Genomic DNA, 17,995 nt, shown 5'->3' with positions numbered 1-17,995 from the left:
AGCGCTAGGAGCGCTCGTTTTAGTGGACGGGATCTCCCGTACCTGTATTCTTGCTGTGATGAGTGGCTGCTGCAGTCGGTAAGCACCGCCCGCTCGGCTTATCCCGGTGATTATAACATCTTGTTGTAGCTCTCCGGCGCTGGACGATGACGACACACGTTGCCTTTTCCCTCTTTCCCCCTTCAGATAACATGCGGCTATAAAACAACTCTGGGTTTGAAGTAAGTGCGCCTTCTAAATGAATTTAAGATGGAATGTCGTTTTATTGAGTCGCCACAGACATTCACTGTGATAATATATTGAATAGCTCCGTGGTGGCGGTTCATTTTGCCTGTAAGTGTTGCATGCAGGGCTCGTTACGCCGACCTTCACAGATTGTTACAAAAGAGAAATGTGTTCAGAGTGTTTTTAATCCTACTGCGACTGACAGACACATCCTCGATTATTCGAGGAAAAGCAAATGTACTTGTATAGCAGCATTTATACACAACGCAATTCACAATGTTTGCGAAGGAAATAAAGAAAAATACATAAAAACAAGTTGATTGAGAATAAAGTGAAAGTTTCATTAAGATAAAGGCAAATAAGTAAAATGTATTGTTTAATGACAAAACCTGATCACATAATAGTGTTATAATTTTGATTTGAAAGAAGTAGAAGTGTGTGTGTGTGTGTCAGCAGTCCTGAGGTATTCAGGGAGTTTATTCCACATAAAAGGCAGGAACCAGGGTTCCGCATCTTTATTGGTCTCATGGATCAATACAATTACGATTTTAATTATCTTGCCAATGATTCGAATTGATGCTACGATGTATAACTATGTATTACGTCCCCATTTTTCTTCATTACTGCACATGGCTATTTTTTCCATTAATATGAACTCTTTTTAATGTAGACAATGACAGACAAGACAAGTGTATTTATACCAGTAATAACTAATATATATATATATATATATATATATATATATATATATATATATATATATATATATATATATATATATACATACATATACATACAGTTCAGTTTACGTAAAAACAACTGCCGAAAATCAAAACACAATATTACTGCATTATAATCTATGATGCACAATCGTCCTTATCGCAATGCATCATCAAAATAATTATATTCAACACCTCTAGTAGGAAGTTAAAGCTGCTTCACCTGGTTTGCTTCTGACTCTGTAAACCTCTTCCTGAGGACCTCAGGGGTCTAGATGTTTCAAATTCTACAAGTAAATCTAGATATATTTAGGCTCGAGAACATTCAAAGCTTTGTAAAATAATACTGAAGCCAGTGCAGAGATTTTTTTTAGGTGTTCTAATGTGGTTGTTGAATTTCAAGCCCATAGTTGTACCCAAACACTGAATCAACCTTCTAGAAGGTGTTTGTTGAGGATAAATGGTCACATATTAAGGTGATGTTCCCGAAAGATCGCCTGATGTTTATCTATTTCATCATGAATTGTTTGAATAAAATCCCTCACGGGAAAAACATCAGCATACAGAGTTTATCCAGGATTTAGTGAGACAATGGTGGATGGAGTATTTGTTTTGTAGTTTTATATGTTTTGAGTCTATTCGGGGCCTTCTGTCCTCAGTTTGTTTTCTCTGTGCAAACTTTTCTCCCAAAGTACAAAATAATCTATCTGAACCTAGTTAATGGCTCTAAATTGCTCACTGGTATGAATTTGACTATATGTGACTGTGTCTTTGTTTATTGTTGGATGGATGATGACCCCTCAGACGACCCAGCTGACCATGGTCCTGCGGTTTTGGATTCTAATGTTTGAGAATATTTTCGAGTGCACAGAAAACCCATTCAAATGCTGCCAGCTGAAGCTCGAGGAGCTTGAGAGGTTCAGGATCGTCACTCTTTATCACCTCAACAATTAATCAGTTTTGTCGAGGAATTAATGATTGATGAATCAAAGCAAATTAATGTCACCCCCAGTGTTCACAGTTTGTTTGGGGAGGCAGAACATTATCAGAAAGTCTGCAGTGTTATTTTCTGCCTGATCTGTGGAGGGAACATTGCGAGCATGCGGGCTCACCAGCTTGATGAAACAGAACAGAGGTGTGTCTGCAGCTGCTGCTGCTGCTGCTGTGTGTGTGTGTGTGTGTGTGTGTGTGAAATCTACAGGATATGAAACTACAGTATCCCACTGAACACCTGTGCTTCACTTTTTCTGCTCGACTTCCTCTCTAAGGGGATCTGTCACCATCCCACATCTCTGCCTGTCTGCTCTGCCACACTGTGGCGTTTCATATCGGCTCGTCAGGAAACCTGCCAGCCGCAGACGCCCTGCACAGGCTCTTTATGCAAGGTGGTGGTCCACAATCTAGTCTAAATAGTATGTGGTAGGTGCGTGGATTTCAGCAGTAGGCTGTAGCGTGTTACTGTTTTGGTGCAGTGTAGGACTGATTGTCTCTGCTCGCAGGTAAGTTATAAATACTCTCCAGACAATAGAGGACGGCGAGCTGTTCACAGCCACTGACCGTGAAAGATGTGCTTTACTGTGTCTTTGTATCCGTGGGCTTAAATATCTCTGAGTTTGTCTGTACTTGTGTGTGTGTGTACACACTGAGGGTCACTGACTGAGAGGCAGCTTGTGAGATGGGGTACAATTGGTCCATAGAAAGGCAGGGGAGGGGGTCAGGCCGGTATTGTTGCGTGTTTGAATGGGAGGTTCCCCTTCAGGAATGCCCAGAGTGAGTTTCATCGCACTGATTTGAGAGTGGAAGAGGAAAAGAAAGCACGCCGGCGTGAATATGAGGGATGCGGCCCGTAGAGTTGATTGCAGGAAGCTTTTCGCCAGAAGAAATAGTGACTGCATCCACGAGAATGCCTTTTCTAAATCCGGAATTTCATGTAGAAATTAAGTGCAAAGAAACGGTCTGTAGCCGGATTTAAATGCTAAATTGAGCATCAGATATATAGCAAAATAAGCAACTGCCATTAATTCATTTCTTCGTTTCAAGCCAACGTGTCAATCTTCAACTTCTCAGAAATGAGAAATCAATTTTTTTGTTCCATGAAATTGTACCCTTTATATTTTTGTGTCATCCTGACTTCATGTAAATTAAATGTCTTTTTTCTTTTATTTTAACTGTCTAGAAACTAAAGGGGCTTGATTAAACACATAACACAAATAATTGTTGATTACAGTTGAAAATGTAGCTCCACCACCCAAATTTAAAACCTAGAAATTATAGCCCACCATGATCCTCTTATCAGAGGCTCCTTTAAGACGCTAATCAAAACGCAAACCAATTCTTAAGTAATTAATCAGTCAAGGAGCAGGAAAGGCCTTGATTTAGAGCAGTTGTGGCAATTATTCAAATATAATTATTTATAAATAGAAATAACTTGTCATCTGTCACCTCTGGTCTTTTTACCAGAATGGACTTATCGCTTAAAAACAATTGTTTTCAGTATTAGGTGTTATTAAGATTTACTTATTCTTCTTATTATTTACATATCAGCTCATGGTAAATAGTAAATGAGTCTCAACAGATATGAAGTTTTGTGCCTGCTCTTGTTTTGTAATAAGAAGTTCTGTCTGTATTTTTTAAATCAGTTCATGAGACTGATTCCAACTGGTGCTTGATGATTATTAATAGGTGATACAGCTGTGTCCCGATCTCAGTGACATAACCTGAGTGAAATATCATTTCACTTTTCAATGAAAAGGAGTAAAGCCATGCTGCCACTGAGCTCTGTTAAAAGAAGATGTAGGCCTACCTCCTGCTGGCTGATGTGAGCTATTACCTCGCTGGATCTGCATCACCAGCAGCGCTTTCACCTGATTTTCCAAATTATTTACAGCTATCAAAGGTAATCAGTCGTCGTCCCTCAAAAACTCGGCTGAGTTGCATTTGCACGTCTCTTCTACCTCACTTTCTCACTCTTCCCCTTCTGTTTGTGCGCAGTCATGGCTTTGAGCAACCTGAGTCTGCTGCGGCCGCTCCTGTGTCGCTCCGTGGTCCGGCATGTCCGGGCTCCCCTCGCCGTCTCCTCCAGAGTCCACGTCCGTCCACTCCTCTGCCCCGACGCCACCCGCTGCCCTCCCGCTGCTGCGTGCACCAGGCTGTACGCCACCAAGAAGGCTAAAGGTCGGTAACGCAATCAAACCTTCCGCCGTTCATCTTTGTGGTAACCTTTTATGTTCCTGTTGGCTCAAACGTGAGTTTGCTTGATTGGATGTCATTTGTCTTAGATATGAGTTTGTCTCCGCTCATCTTGAAGCCCCTTTCCTTCCTTTCATCTCTCAAGCCAAGGCAAAGGGCCAGTCAGGAAAGGTGAATATTAATGCCGCTCTGGTGGAAGACATCATCAGTCTGGATGAGGTGAAGCAGGACATGGCCGCCGTCCTCAGCGCGCTCAAAGACGAATTCACACGCAACCTCAGCATCAGGACTTCGCCAGGTTGTCCACCTGTCTCTCGTTTGGAATTTTTTTCTCATTTTCAATCTGCTTACACTGTTTTTTTCTTAACCTCCCTGTGTTACATTCAATGGCAAAACCCAACATTCCCATACTGCTGATTTCAAGTGTTTCAGCAAATTTCTGCATCAAACATCCACAGATGTGTCTAAAAAAAAAAATCAAATATCTTAAAAAAAAATCATTATTTTGCCAGTTAACTTAACATTAAAAAGCTGTAACCTAAAATGTCTCAAATATTTAAAAGAAAACTTAAATATGTCTGGTTAAGCAGATCGTCTGAACTGGATAATGGGAGATGGGTGCATTTGTAAGCTGAAATTGTTTTTTGAAGAAATACTTAAACTATATACCAATTAAACAAACCTGAAATTGTGTTGTTTATGAACACAGATGCTTTGCTGTGGCTCGCAGTTGATTAGGAGTATCGCTTTAAATCGGGATTAGATCATAACTGTTGAACACAAAGCATATGAGAAACTTTATGAAACAAAGATTTCAGGGAGTGTTTTCCTGCGAATGGCTTTCTTCAAAACACTTAATTTATTAGACTTTATGAGTAGATTCAATCATCTTGTATGCATATGTTGCCTGGCGCACAATCCTAGGGTCGCAGATCCCAGCTGACTAAGAGCAGAATGCATGATCCACCTCAGGCAGGTAACGAACGGTGAGGCATTAACAAAACACATATAGGAAATTTTGGATCAACATCAAATCCGATGAAGCCCTTAGTGTTCTTGAGTCACTAAGGTAAGCTTTGAGTGAGATGAGAAAGAAAAAAAAAACACTAAAGTGACTATGTCATGTGTTCTATGTGTTTCCTGCACTTTGGAGATTTAGGACTGGGTTCAAAGTGTTTCTCAGCCTTTGCGTTTACCTGACAAAGCGCCCGGGGGGGGTTTAACCTGAGGAGATCTCCACGTGATGCTCCCCCGACCCCGGTTTGGTCTCCATTTCCCCAACTACATCCAGGTCGCGACCCTTTGTTTCTGGCTTCTAACAGATGGGAGCAGGGCTGGAGGAGTCAGAGGTGGGCCGCATAATGGAAGCTCCCGAGGGACGGGGCCGCCGCCTCCATCTCACATGATCTCCAGCTCATTTGACTTTTTCCTCTCAAATATAAAAACACTGTTTTTTTTTCATTTTGAGGTTTCCCTTTTCTCTATAAACACAGACAACAGAAGCAAAATTTCATCCTTGATTTTTATAATTGACCCTTCAGTGCCGTGTCCTGTAAACTTCCAGCCTTCTTTCATCACCTGGGAGTATTTTTTTCTTGGAGTCATTTTCTATCTTCAGCACTTCCTTCCATTTGTTACTCTTCCTATTTGTTTTTTTTCTTTTCCTGCAGTCCTTCACTTTGCCGAGGCATTTCGCTGTTTCCGCCTCATCCTTAAAGAATTAGAATTTGTAATCGATCCACAGAAACGTTTGTTCACGATCATCATTCTCGAGAGTTTCCTTCTTCGCTCCGCTCCGCGCTCCTCTCTCTGTGTCTTTCATCATTTGTGCTTCCATCCCTCTGTTCTGTCATCCTTCCTGTCTTTTCCCTCCGTCTGTCCATCCCTCGCCGCTCTCCCCTCTTCCATTCATCCCCTCTTTTCTGTCCAGCTGCACGGTAATCCAGGGAGGCAGCGGGACTTAGAGCTGACAGCGAGATGAGATGGTGGAATGAAATTACGTCAGCGGTCCGAATCTGTGTGTGTTTGTCTCATGCAAGCGCCTGTGTGTGTGTGTTTGTTCCATGAACCTCTCATCTGGCTCTCATTAACCTTAAGAGAGTGTGTGTGTGTCTGTCTGTGCTGTTGTGCGTACTTGTATGTGTTTGCATGCAGCTGATGTATAGCTGAACGTTAGAGCGATAAACGCAGTGAGGCGGGGATCAGTGTTTTGTCCGCAATGTTTTGATAATCGCTAATGGCTAATCTGGAAAATCAGTCTTGTTTCCATTAATACATCCTGAAATATGCAGCTCAGCATTTTGGGATTTTATCTTTATTTACTTTATTGTAGCCAAAGCCAACAGAGGGTTAGTTTAGCTCGGCGTTAATAACTGGAAAACTGCAAATCTTCCTCAGTCCAAAGATTAAAGGAGCGCCGCACAATTTAGTGTCATTTAAAACCCATAAATCTGAAAGATAATGAATGGTGACCACAAAGATATAATATATAATATATATCATGGTAGCTATTGTCATAATTTTTGTGAAATGAATCAAAATAATGCTTCTGATTGTAACAGTTGTTTTACCCATTATTGTAGTGAACAACTGATTCAGTAATATCCTCTTTTTAGTAGATATAGTGCCGTCCCTTAAACTAACAAACAATTCAGAGTTTTTTTTTTTTTTTAATATTTTAATTTTTACTAGAAAGCTAGAGCACTTGTCCATCCATCATCTGAACCGCTTTGTCCGAGTCGGTGTCGGGGGGCGCTGGAGCCGCTCCCAGCGGACTGTGGGTGAAAGCGGGGGAAGACAGACAATCACCCCAATTAAAAGTCACCGATTCACTTCAAATGCATGTTTTTGGACTGTGAGGTTACGCTGAAGTATCCACACAAAACCCGTATAAATTTTTCTCTTTCTAATATCCTACATCCTTTAAAAAGGATTTTAGCTTCATTATAAAGTGGACCTTGAAGTGGTGGCAGAAAACAAGGCTTTAAAGCACGATTTGGCTTAATGCGTTTTTCAAGCCACCTTCTGCTGCCCATATCTGAACCTCGGCGTACCCCTTCCTTATCATCCATCTTCGTAGTTTTAAGAAATGACTGAATGTCTGTCTGCCCGCCTAAAGTGCTTGCAGATGTGCTGGTGCTCGTTGTCGAGGCCCAGGTAACAAAGACAGACAGGCAGACTGCGACAGATACGAGCAGGAGTGGCCCACAGAAGCACTGGGAGGCAGGCAGTGTGGGACAAACGGGTGAGTCCAGGGGGTGGTGGCGGGGGGTATGATCGACTCTCAGGTTGGCATTGTTAGTGATTCCTCTCGTATTTATTTCACATCGTATGGTTACCTCTTTTCCGCCTTTAAAACCGTGCGATGAATTGATTTTTATAAAGAAAATTACCCTGCTGGCTCACCTCCCATTCACCCCACTTTTTACACACACGGCACCAACGCACACACCCCCACCGAGCAACCAGGCAGGCCGTGATGTAAGGCAGAGGTGGATAAGAAGGAAACAACTGCGTCTGAGGTTAGCCAGGAGGAGGGGAAGGAGCGGGGTGGACGGTTGGATGGAGGGAGGGATGGAGGGAGGGTGTGGGACTGGTGTTGGCAGCTTTACCTTTGTTTCTCTCTCTGACAGTGAAAAGAGAAGAGACAAGATATCATGGAAACTTTCTGACAGTTTCCTCTAATTTCCTTTTTTTCCCCCCCTAACTTACTACTGCAATTTGTGGCTTCTGCTGCACATTTTTTCTGACTATCTGTCCGTCTATCTGTCTGAGTGGCTCAATGATTGACTCTGTTTTCATTCATCCTTTTTTTTTTTTCTCCCCCGAATGGAAACAGTGCTGCCATCACAGGAAAGCAGCCAGTGCTGCACAGAATATGTGTGTGGGAACTGTTGTGCAAATAAATAAGTTGCACTGGTTTGTGCCTAAAAATAGACCGACAAGGTAAAAACGCCGAAGCGGTAACAGGTTTATGGGACTGAGGAGTGAAATCTGGGCGCTTGAGATGTGATCGAACCGACGAGCTTCAGCAGAAGTAAACGCTGGTTCTAATAGTAAGCTTTCAGAATACAAAGTGCGTCACAGTTTGCTGCACAGCTGCAGACCTACAAGATCAGGCAGATGTTGGTCATGTGGGAGCTGGCCGATGTATATCCGAGTGTTTCTGGTCGTCGATTTCATGCAAACACACAATGTATGATGAGAGGAGAGCCGGTCGTTTATGATACCATTCATCAACAACAGAATTAAAATCACTGAAGTAATTATGCATTGGTTTTGTTCTACATTTGTTCAGGAGCTCTGGATCACATCGTGGTGACAACTAAAGACGGGAAGTTCCCTCTCAACCAGCTGGGTCAGATCTCCATGAAGTCGCCCCTGTTCATTCTGGTCAACATGAGCGGCTTCCCCGAGGTAAGACGATCGCTCAAACACAAGCAGAATGCAGGAGCTCACGGGCACCAACCCACCCCCCACCACCACCGCCACCAAGCATCAGTTTGTATCTGCCGGACAAACCTGCAGTGACTAGTAACTAAAATAATCCGCAGCACAGACAGATAGATGCTTCACGCAGAAGGTAAAGTGAGCCAGACCAGGACTCGAACCGCACACCGCTCCAAAGTGAGTGAAACTCGACCCGCCTGTCCCCGTCCAGCTGCGTCTCACACGCTAATTGATTGATCAATGGGGGAGCCCTTTGTTCGGGGAGGGGGGGGGTGAAAGATAGCAGCTAAAGTCTGCGTCTACATGCTGGCCGTGCAGCGCGGCTCAGTTCGGAGCGGGAGTTGTCACAGAGGAGGAAATGACCTCATCTAACCCCCCCGGTGAGGAAGGAACGGATTATTTTTCTTTCGTCTTTTCACTTCTTTTCTTTCTCTTGTTTCCTTCGAGGGTTTAGTCAACTCACATTTTTAGCAGCAGACTTTGTGGTGGTCTGGAAAATATAAATATGCAACTTTTTTTGTTTTTTTTTTCCTTTTTTGCACACAGCGTTATGTAATCGTATATCCAGAGACACTCATGACTGATAGAATCGGCTCTCTTTGATCTCTGGAGCCACTGAGCATCTACATTATGCTCATCGTGTTTTCATCATATCGGAGAGCCACTTGTAAAGGTCAGCTTCGAAAGATCGATTGTTCTTATTGTCGCGCTCTGTGAGGAAACGCTTGTTTGAGCAGTCGGCGTCTTAACAGAAACACGACGGATTAATATATAAAATTAGCATAAGATGTAAGAGCATATTTCCCTTCCACCTAACAGATGTCCAACTGGTGCCGACATGTCAGTCTGATTATTATAATGGTAATTTTTGTAATATCCTTTCTTTTTTTTGTTTTTCTTTTCTTTTCTCGTCTATCATCATGTTATTCGACCTGTTCTGAGTGATCTCTATGAGTTAAGACAATTCTTGCGTGGCTTTGAGAGATTGATTCGTCCTCAGTGTCGTCAGATGATTCTCAGTTCCTGTTTTTAAATGAGCGATTCGTCGAGGTGGGTCGCTGGTTTCGGTTTGATTGGGATCAGGACGCTGCTAAACACTGAGACAACACACCAGCAGCGCCCAGTCAGCGCTGTTACTCTCTGGTAAAAGCCATTCATCACTAATACTGGAGCTTTAATCAATGTCAAAATATCTTCCAGGTCCCTGTTTGTACTCAATACTTCTGTTTGAAGTTTTTGTCCGTTTTTGACCTTCAGTCTCTCCACATTTATCATGAAGGTGTAATTGCCTTGGATTGACGAGGTTATCAGCATCCTGCAAAGACACTCAACGAGAAAATAACTGCAGCAGCTGAATATTTTTTCCCACAGATGGAGGGATGTATGAACACTTTTCAAAGCACTACTTTTGATCTTCCGTGGCACAGTGGTGTAAAATCTTTTATCTGTGCTGCGTTTTGCTGCCCCAGCTCAAGGTTTGATCAGTCTTGATGCAAAACTCAGGTAGTGATACCGAAATACAGTGATCGAGTGTTTTCAAGCTTTTTCCTCAGGCATCTGTTTGATAAATAAAAACCAGTGCAAAGTTTCGCAATTCTATCAAGCTCTATATCTTACACAGATTAAAGGGGAACTGAAAGTCCTCCCACACCTTCAGTGTTTCAACCTGCTCAAACCACAAGAAAGAAATATCTCAACAACTAGTCGGTCGGAGCTTCTATCGACACATCCAATGTTGAAATCCAGTTTTACACACGAATCAGACTGAATGCTCTTCCAGTGAGTCTTTTTATTCACTTCCCAGAAACTGTAACCACGGACCACACACACACACACACACACACACACACACACACACACACACACACACACACACACACACACACACACGTTAACCGTGTCCCACTCCGAGGTGAGTCCTCAGTACCCAGAGCTAATAGGCTTATAATGATCCCGATCCATTACTGGGCACCGCAGACGCCCCGCCATTGTTTTCCATTCATTCATTAAGAGCTGACTGGGAAGACACAGAGGAACTCACAACAATCCTCCACCATGCTTAGATCCGGAGGAAATTTGAAGTGTGTGTTCATGTTTAAGCATCCCACCACCGTGTTGGTAAAGTGTCTTTGTAAAGACACACACACACACACAGACTCACACACGCTTGCATTCCTCCGTGCTCGATTATTCGCTTTGAACCAGGCCGGGAGCGTTTGATGTGAGACTTGGCTGTAATTTCTCTTCCTCCTCAACATATTAACCAGAACCTGTTTTTTTTTTTTTTTCTTTTCTTTTGGTAACCACCGGAGTGCTCGTCACAGAGGGGAAACGGTGATGAATTTGAGGCTGAGAACGATCAAACATAGGTATGGGATGAATCTATCACCCCACACTCAAAGGAGAGCAACCAGAGGCTTTCCGGACGATTCTAACAAAGGAAACCAACCCTCATGAATTAATCTAATGCACACAAATAAATTCCTTTAATCTCACAGCCATTCCTTTTCCCCCAGCGGATGGGAGGCCGGGAGGAGCTGTCGAAATCTCCGAGCTGGACAGTGTGTGGGATTGAAAACCAGGCGGAAACGATACGGTCTCTTTTTTTCTTTTTTGCGTTTGCACGCTTCGAGTTCAACAAAGGGAATTCTCTTGCGACATAGTAACACTCGGAGTTTTGTGGATTTGTGTTCAGCGATTCAAAGGAGCTGGCTTCCTCTCTGTTGTGCGTTTGCACCGTTTGGCCGGAGCTTTCTGGTTTATATGCAGCAGCATTTTTATGCATTAGAATTTTCTTAATGCTTTGATTGGATTCAATTCGATTTTCCCTTTTTTTAAAAATTCCGCAGAGGGGAAATTCCAGGTGTTGCGATAATAAAAGGGGGAATAACATGCCAAAGAGTACGGAAGTACTTAAGAAGGATGTGTGATGTATGAAAAAAGAGGGTAGTTTATGCACTATAAATGCAGATTGATGTTAAATAGTTTACATAAAATAAAAAAAAACTGATCATATGAATACACTCTGGAATAATACAGGCAATAAAAAAACAGAATTTATTACACCGTAGATACTCTATAGGATGATTTGAGTTTCATATGTGAATACTTCTATAATATTTACCACAAAGGTTCAAGCTGGCTTCTTTTTCTGTTTTCCCCATTTGGCTGCCAAAAATTGTACTTTTTGAATAAAAGCCTTGAGCAGCCGCTCTCCCAGTCATTGAGGGCCGTGTGACCACCAGCGGTTCTCAGATTCTCTCCCTTCACAGCTTTGTCTGCTCCTGTGTTGTGTTATATTTACGCAGCACAGCTGCCTCTCCAGCCAGTGTCCACACTGACACCGGACTACTCATCCGCCCCCTCGCTTCTTTTCATCTCCCTCCGATTATCATCATCCTTTACAAACATCACAGATGGTGTTTGGGGGTAATATTAGCTTCATATTTGGAAAGTTTCTTCAAAAAGATACTTTGAACAACTATTGAGATGCAGTTTAGTTTAATTTAGTTTTATTTTGATTTACACAGCAGTTGTTCTTAATAATTTTTAAAACAACATATAAATGTAATATTGTTGAAAACACACCCAGTACTTAGCACCATATGGTCCTTATAATCTCTTAAGTCTACATTAAATCATTAGAAGTAAAACTCGGAGGATGACGATAGTGTCTTCAGCTGCTCTGTTTTTTTTTTGTTTTTTTTTACTGAGTTCACTGCATCGTGCACATTTTTTTTGTCAGATGATCTTCCTGTCCCCAAAAAAGGATTCAGACTCTGATGTTTGTTGAAGTTTACAATACTTTGTTGAGCGACGCGATCCCTTCAATATTTTTAAAATTCGAATCAAAGCCACCGGAAGCAAGAAGCTGCTGTTCGCCTGAAGACAATCAGGTTAATACTGATAAGCTCCATTCATCCATCTATCATCCACAAAGCTTTTTTTTTTTTTCCTCCACTTCGGGGTTGTGCTGGGTCACTGTAGCTAATTCCAGCTAACAATAACAGAGGGACAGATCAGAGAGACAGACGGCCACACACACTCACAATTAAAGCTCCCTAATTAGCCTTGAATGCAGGAGTATGAAGAAAAAAAAACACAGGAAGAACACGCAAAAGAACGTAGAAAGCCACAGGCCGGATTTGAAGCGCTTTTGAGTGCTAACAACTCGCCCATAGTGCAGCCCTCTGTGCGTTTATCATGTTGATTTTTCACTATCTTGGCCTTTGTACCTGTTTAAAAAAAATAAATCCCTGCAAACTTCTAAATGTGTTAATTTCTGCATCCGACTTTAATGGTTAAATGTTTCACGTTCCCTGAGAATCCTGAAATAAGCAGCTCTCATTTCGGCTTTACTGACCGCGCAGGACTTTAACTGTGAGACAAATCTGGCGTTTTTCAAACACTCAGCTAAAAAGCTGCTAACATAACAATTACCACTCCCAAATTTAATTTGGGATTTGAACACAGACATGAAAAATATGTGTGTGTGTTCATCGCCCAGAAGGCCGAGCAGACTCTCCAGCGGGGTCACGAGGGGTCAGCGCTGTGCCCTGCAACCCCTCAGTCTTGTTCCAGAGGGACCAGGGCTGACAGCGGCCCAAGGCGCTTCCACTCTGTGGGCTTCCCCATACACACACTGCATACACACACACACACAGACACACACATACACACACGCCGCATACACAACACCTTAATGACTGCCAGCTGGAGCTGAGCGACTACCTGAGGTCGCAGCAGTGCTTGTCCGTTCACACCAGTGTTGAAATCATATTTTTATGTGTGTGTGTTTGTGTGTGTGCGCGTGCGTGCGTCTCCCTCCAGGCAACAGCGGCGGCTGCCCGTGCCCTGAGAGAGAGCAGCATGAACCTCAACCCAGAGGTGGACGGGACAATCATCAAGGTGCCTGTTCCCAAGTGAGTCAGTTTTGAAACGCACACACATATCAACAGGCTTTCAGCTTTAAAATGTTCTCATCTGTTAAGCAGTTTCCTTCTTTTTCCATGTTTTTCTTTTGCTTTAACCGTTATAGGTTTCCCTTTTAGATTATCAAATAAAATTAATATTTACACTGCTGATGTCTGGATGATCAACAGACTCACGTTTTGGATATTTATGTGTCGTTTGTTCGATTTGGAAACTCTTTAAAGATACCAAGAAAACAATCAGTAAATGAATAAAATAAGCCGTCCATTTGTTGAATCGTTTTGTGTTTCACCCCCATTAACGCTGCCCTTTGCCATCGCTGACAGGTTCATTCCCTTTAGCTTGTAGACGTATACAAAGCCCCCCCGTAAGCCGATGGGAGGACTGGGTCAGGCTCTCTCTACTCAGTGTATTGTGTCTGGATCTCTCTCTTTTTCCTTCTTTCTTCCCTCTCAGCCAACTCAAACAACCTCCCACAAAACAATCTGTCCGTCACTCACTAAACCACTCTGCCTGTGTATATAAAGTATGCTTTTTTTTCTTTCTTTTTTTTTTTTTTTTTTTTTTTACATATACACACGTGCATGTGAGTCTACATGAATCAGTGCCACCTTGTGTTTATGAGTATGTATGATCGTGTGTGTGTGTGCGCGAGTGTGTATGGAGCAGCAGGTGTTAGTCTGGCAGAGGAGGGACACAAGAGTCAGACTGCTTTCCCCCTGCAATCAGTCTCGGCACGCTCCAAGCCTCCATTTGCATTTCCAAAGAGAAGGCGCTCCTTGATTGGCCCTGGAATCAGTAATTAGGCCGTATTGTTTGCAGTAAATAGACGCTGCACTTGGATTGTTTGCAAATAGTCCCCAAGGCAAAAACAACGAGGGGAAAAAAAAGCCAATTAAGGACAAAGAGGCAGAGCGAAATGGGAAGTGGGACTTTCCGCGTGATTAACAAATGCAAAGTGAATGCAAAGTTGCCGAGATGACGGATTTCTCAGCGTTAGGTTTTGAGTCTGGGAGAGGTGATTATCGCCAGGTTTCCCTGATCAGGACTAAAAGACTTACATTTCATTGCTTTCAAACACTTACCGTCCCTTTTTGTTGCACAAGCGAGGACTCGGCTTTTCATCATGTTGTTTCTGCTAGTTTTTGAGTTTCAGAGTTTCGGCTTCAGACTTTTTCTTTGTTTTAGTTTTTTTCTGTTTCTAAACATTCTTACACTTTACTCATCCAGATGGAATAATTGTTTGGCAGTAGAAATCCAAGAAGTGGGAGTAATCGGATAAGGAAATCTTGTGTGCTACTCCAGTTTCTCACCATTAGATACCTGCTGTAATCCAGTGAAGCCGATCACTTTATGTGGTTATATGTTCACTTATGTAATCCAGTAACTCCACAAATCAGTTTTGTGATCCATGCAAACTGTCTCACCGAGAAGACGAAATTATTATGAATTCTAATCATTTCACCATCAACACTGTAATTCGTTTCATCGCATCAAGCACATTTTTTTCTTGCCGTACACCCGTTCCAATCTGAGGCGATGTTAAAATTCCTGAAGGAAAGGAGCAGCAGGTGAAGCTGCACATGCTGACGATCTGACTTCCTCTTCCTCTTCGCCCCTGCAGAGTGACGCGGGAGCACAGAGAGAGCCTTGCCAAGCTGGCCAAGCAGTTCAGCAACAAGGCCAAAGAGACGCTGAGGAAGGTGCGCTCCAGTGCCGTCACGCAGGTGAAAAAGGCCAAGGAGGGACACTCGGAGGACACGATAAGACTCATCGAAAAACAGGTAGGAGAAGAGAGAAGTTTGAGAAACATGAAACTCTAAATGTAAACAAAACTCCAGTGTCCCCATGAGAGGCAGAGCAACTTTTTGTATATGCTACTTTTCACCAAAATGGCAAATCAAAGTGTTTTATCAGAATGGTCAACCCACATAAGCCTTACAGGAAACGCAGAGCAGGAGAGATGAATGAGCACGAGGAGAACATGAAAGCATTTCTGAAAATTTAACATAAGATGAAAGATAGGAGCAAGAAAGTGAATGGAATACCACAGGTAAAGATAATAGAGTGCAACGAAATGAGGGATTGCTTTACTGAAAGGGAACAGAAAGCAGAAAGACGTTCAGCTTTGCCTTCGCTGAGCTCAGAGCTCGAGTGTTCCCTGCAGTTTTTTTTTTTCTGAAACGTTTGGTGCGTGAAAACTAAACTGCATATCGATTTTAAAGGACAAGTCGTTTTTGGAACAACTGCAAAAAGAAATGATCGCAAGCAAAAGCAGTTTGCAGATTCTTGAAATGTGTCGTATCGGCATGTGGAAAATGGGAGTCATCGGGTTGTGTCGGGATGAGCGGGTTGCCCAGCCAGTGTGAAAGTGTGTGTTACTGATGTTTTTCTCTCCCGTCCTTCCCTCTTCGAATGTCCAGATTCAGCAGATGGCAGACAGCAGCGCCGTGGACATCGACAAACTCCTTGCAGCGAAGACGAAGGAGTTGTTAGGATGACTGGGACGATTACGAGAAACACACAAGGTCCTGTATTTAATTCGTATCGGCGACACACACACACACACACACACACACACACACACACACACACATCGGAAGCTTTTAACATGTCGATAATGGACTGGATCATGAAGTTCGAGTCACACAAAGAAAAACACATCGTTTCCTGCAGAACGCAGGCTCTCTGCCTCTTATCTCTACTGAAGATCTGGTGTATTCCTGCAAAAGAGCGTCCGCAGAAACTGGCACGGAAACAACAGCGACAGATCGCCCGTCACCTCCATCTCTCCTTGTTACGCCTCCCGTCTTCAAACAAACACCACGCATGGGACGAATGGACTTTTAATGGGATTTGTGGGCCTCCTCCTAATCAAACTTCTTGCCACAGGAGCTGTCTGTTTATATAACGCGAGCGCACCCGTCCCAATGTAAACTGGCTGCGGGTTTTTCTTGGTGGCGAGAGTTTGTTCCAGATCCGTGGGAGCCCGGCCCAGCAGACGCTGTTTGCATGTTGCCAAACATTTGTTTCGCATTGATTCCCCAGTCTGTTAAAAATGCACTTGAAGCGGGAAACAAAAAAAAAAAAAAAAAAAGACCTTTAATTTGTGTCCATGTAGAGGATTGATAATATGGTTTCTCTCCTTTAAACACAATAAAGTCAGGAAAGTAACATAATTGATGGTCTCCATTAAAGAAACACTGCTTTGTACCATGTGCGTCATCTTTTTTTTTTTTTCTTTCCCCCTCCCCTGTTTTCTTTTCTTTTTCTCCACGTTTGGTTTGAAGTTGCCCCCTCCTCCCATTAGTCCGAGTGATAATGGACTTTTCCTGTGCGAGGACCTGGAGGCCCGGGCTGCTTGGCACCGCGGTCCAGGAAGAGAAGGCTTTTAACACGGCGCGCTCGGGCTGTCGCTGTCTTTAAATAGCGGCCCTTTTAAAAGCCGCAGTCGGGGATTGTAGTTTTGAGCACTTGTTGAAATGGAGACGATAACAGGAATTGTTTGAGAAGCCGGCCCCGACGGCTCCGCTTTCATCTGGCCGCTGTTTACGCCAGCTCCAGGCTTTCCGTGCCATTATGCGGTCGGTGTCATCATCCTCGCCGTGATTTGTTTTGCTGCTTCCGCTACTGGTCGCAAGGCGGCCCACAAGTCAGACCGGCTTTATTTTAACGTCTTGCCCACACACTCGGCGTTAAAAAGCCTCGCGGCCTGTCCGATGATTGCAGGCGCTGCAGCTTTGCGAATCCTAATTAGGTTTCTATCAGAGATGGAGAACAGTGACGTCTCAGATTTTACGGTGGGTTTTACTCACGATGAGAGCTCGCCGTAGCTTGCACGCCTTTTTGCCCTCAGCGCTCTGTCTCTTTCAATGGCTCTGCTTTAATGGTCTAAACAGACCGGAGTCATTGGATAAACAAGAGTTTAGCAGAGGAGTGGCAGGGCCGGGACAGGGGAGGGGCGGGGTGGAAACGGCAGGTTTTTTTTTTCTTTTTTTTGTGGTGATTCGAGGTCCATATGTCAGCAATTTGAGGGCATTGTGTACCTTGGCCTAAAACAGAGGCTTCATGATCGATGGAGGGGTGAAAATCTCCCAAGTCTCTGGCGCAGAACGCAGGCGAGCATGAGGAAATTGCTTTCAGCTGATAGCTTCATTTTGCTTGACATTTATCAAGTGAATTACTCCCTGTTCCTTTCTAATGTTTACTGCTACTCGCGCCGCCTTTTGACGCAATCGTGTGCGCGCTCGTGACACCGGGATTGTGTGCAAGCGGTAGAGCAGGGGAGGTTTTTTTTTTTTTTTTTTTTGTCTTTGTGGAAGTTTTGGTGTGTCCTTTGGCGATTCCTCACAAAAATATACAATTCCAAATTAGTTCAGTAAACATTTGACTTGATAGCCAGCTTTTATCTTCCGCTATTGCGCCACGGCGAAGACGACAAGTGACAAACCGATACTGCTCCGTCTTGACTCGCAACTCTT

At 43.3% G+C, this 17,995-nt stretch overlaps 1 protein-coding gene across 4 annotated transcripts; it reads left to right on the top strand.

Moving 5' to 3' along the window:
- The first annotated feature begins 139 nt into the window (after positions 1-139).
- Positions 140-16,639, top strand: mrrf (mitochondrial ribosome recycling factor). Of its 4 annotated transcripts, XM_030085536.1 has the most exons (8): positions 140-221; positions 3,936-4,118; positions 4,279-4,431; positions 8,431-8,549; positions 13,413-13,504; positions 15,139-15,298; positions 15,938-16,042; positions 16,115-16,639. In XM_030085536.1, the coding sequence occupies exons 2-7, from the start codon at positions 3,938-3,940 to the stop codon at positions 16,013-16,015; spliced, it is 783 nt and encodes a 260-aa protein (XP_029941396.1). In that variant the 5' UTR covers positions 140-221; positions 3,936-3,937; the 3' UTR covers positions 16,016-16,042; positions 16,115-16,639. The 4 variants fall into 4 exon arrangements, with proteins under 4 accessions (XP_029941396.1, XP_029941395.1, XP_029941398.1 ...); XM_030085535.1 differs by having other exon boundaries at positions 15,938-16,639; XM_030085538.1 differs by having other exon boundaries at positions 4,279-4,434; positions 8,434-8,549; positions 15,938-16,639.
- Positions 16,640-17,995: the final 1,356 nt, after the last annotated feature.

Source organism: Salarias fasciatus, assembly GCF_902148845.1.
Source record: "Salarias fasciatus chromosome 7 unlocalized genomic scaffold, fSalaFa1.1 super_scaffold_4, whole genome shotgun sequence".
Lineage (NCBI taxonomy): Eukaryota > Metazoa > Chordata > Actinopteri > Blenniiformes > Blenniidae > Salarias > Salarias fasciatus.
The sequence above is the reverse complement of the archived record's forward strand: the minus strand, read 5'-3'. Positions and strand labels throughout refer to the sequence as shown.

Bases quoted from the DNA above. Each gene is read 5' to 3' on its own strand.
- mrrf (XM_030085536.1), top strand. From the start codon at position 3,938: ATGGCTTTGAGCAACCTGAGTCTGCTGCGGCCGCTCCTGTGTCGCTCC. The intron at 4,119-4,278 runs GTCGGTAACGCA...TCATCTCTCAAG, and splicing joins CGCCACCAAGAAGGCTAAAG to CCAAGGCAAAGGGCCAGTCA. The intron at 4,432-8,430 runs GTTGTCCACCTG...ACATTTGTTCAG, and splicing joins CAGCATCAGGACTTCGCCAG to GAGCTCTGGATCACATCGTG.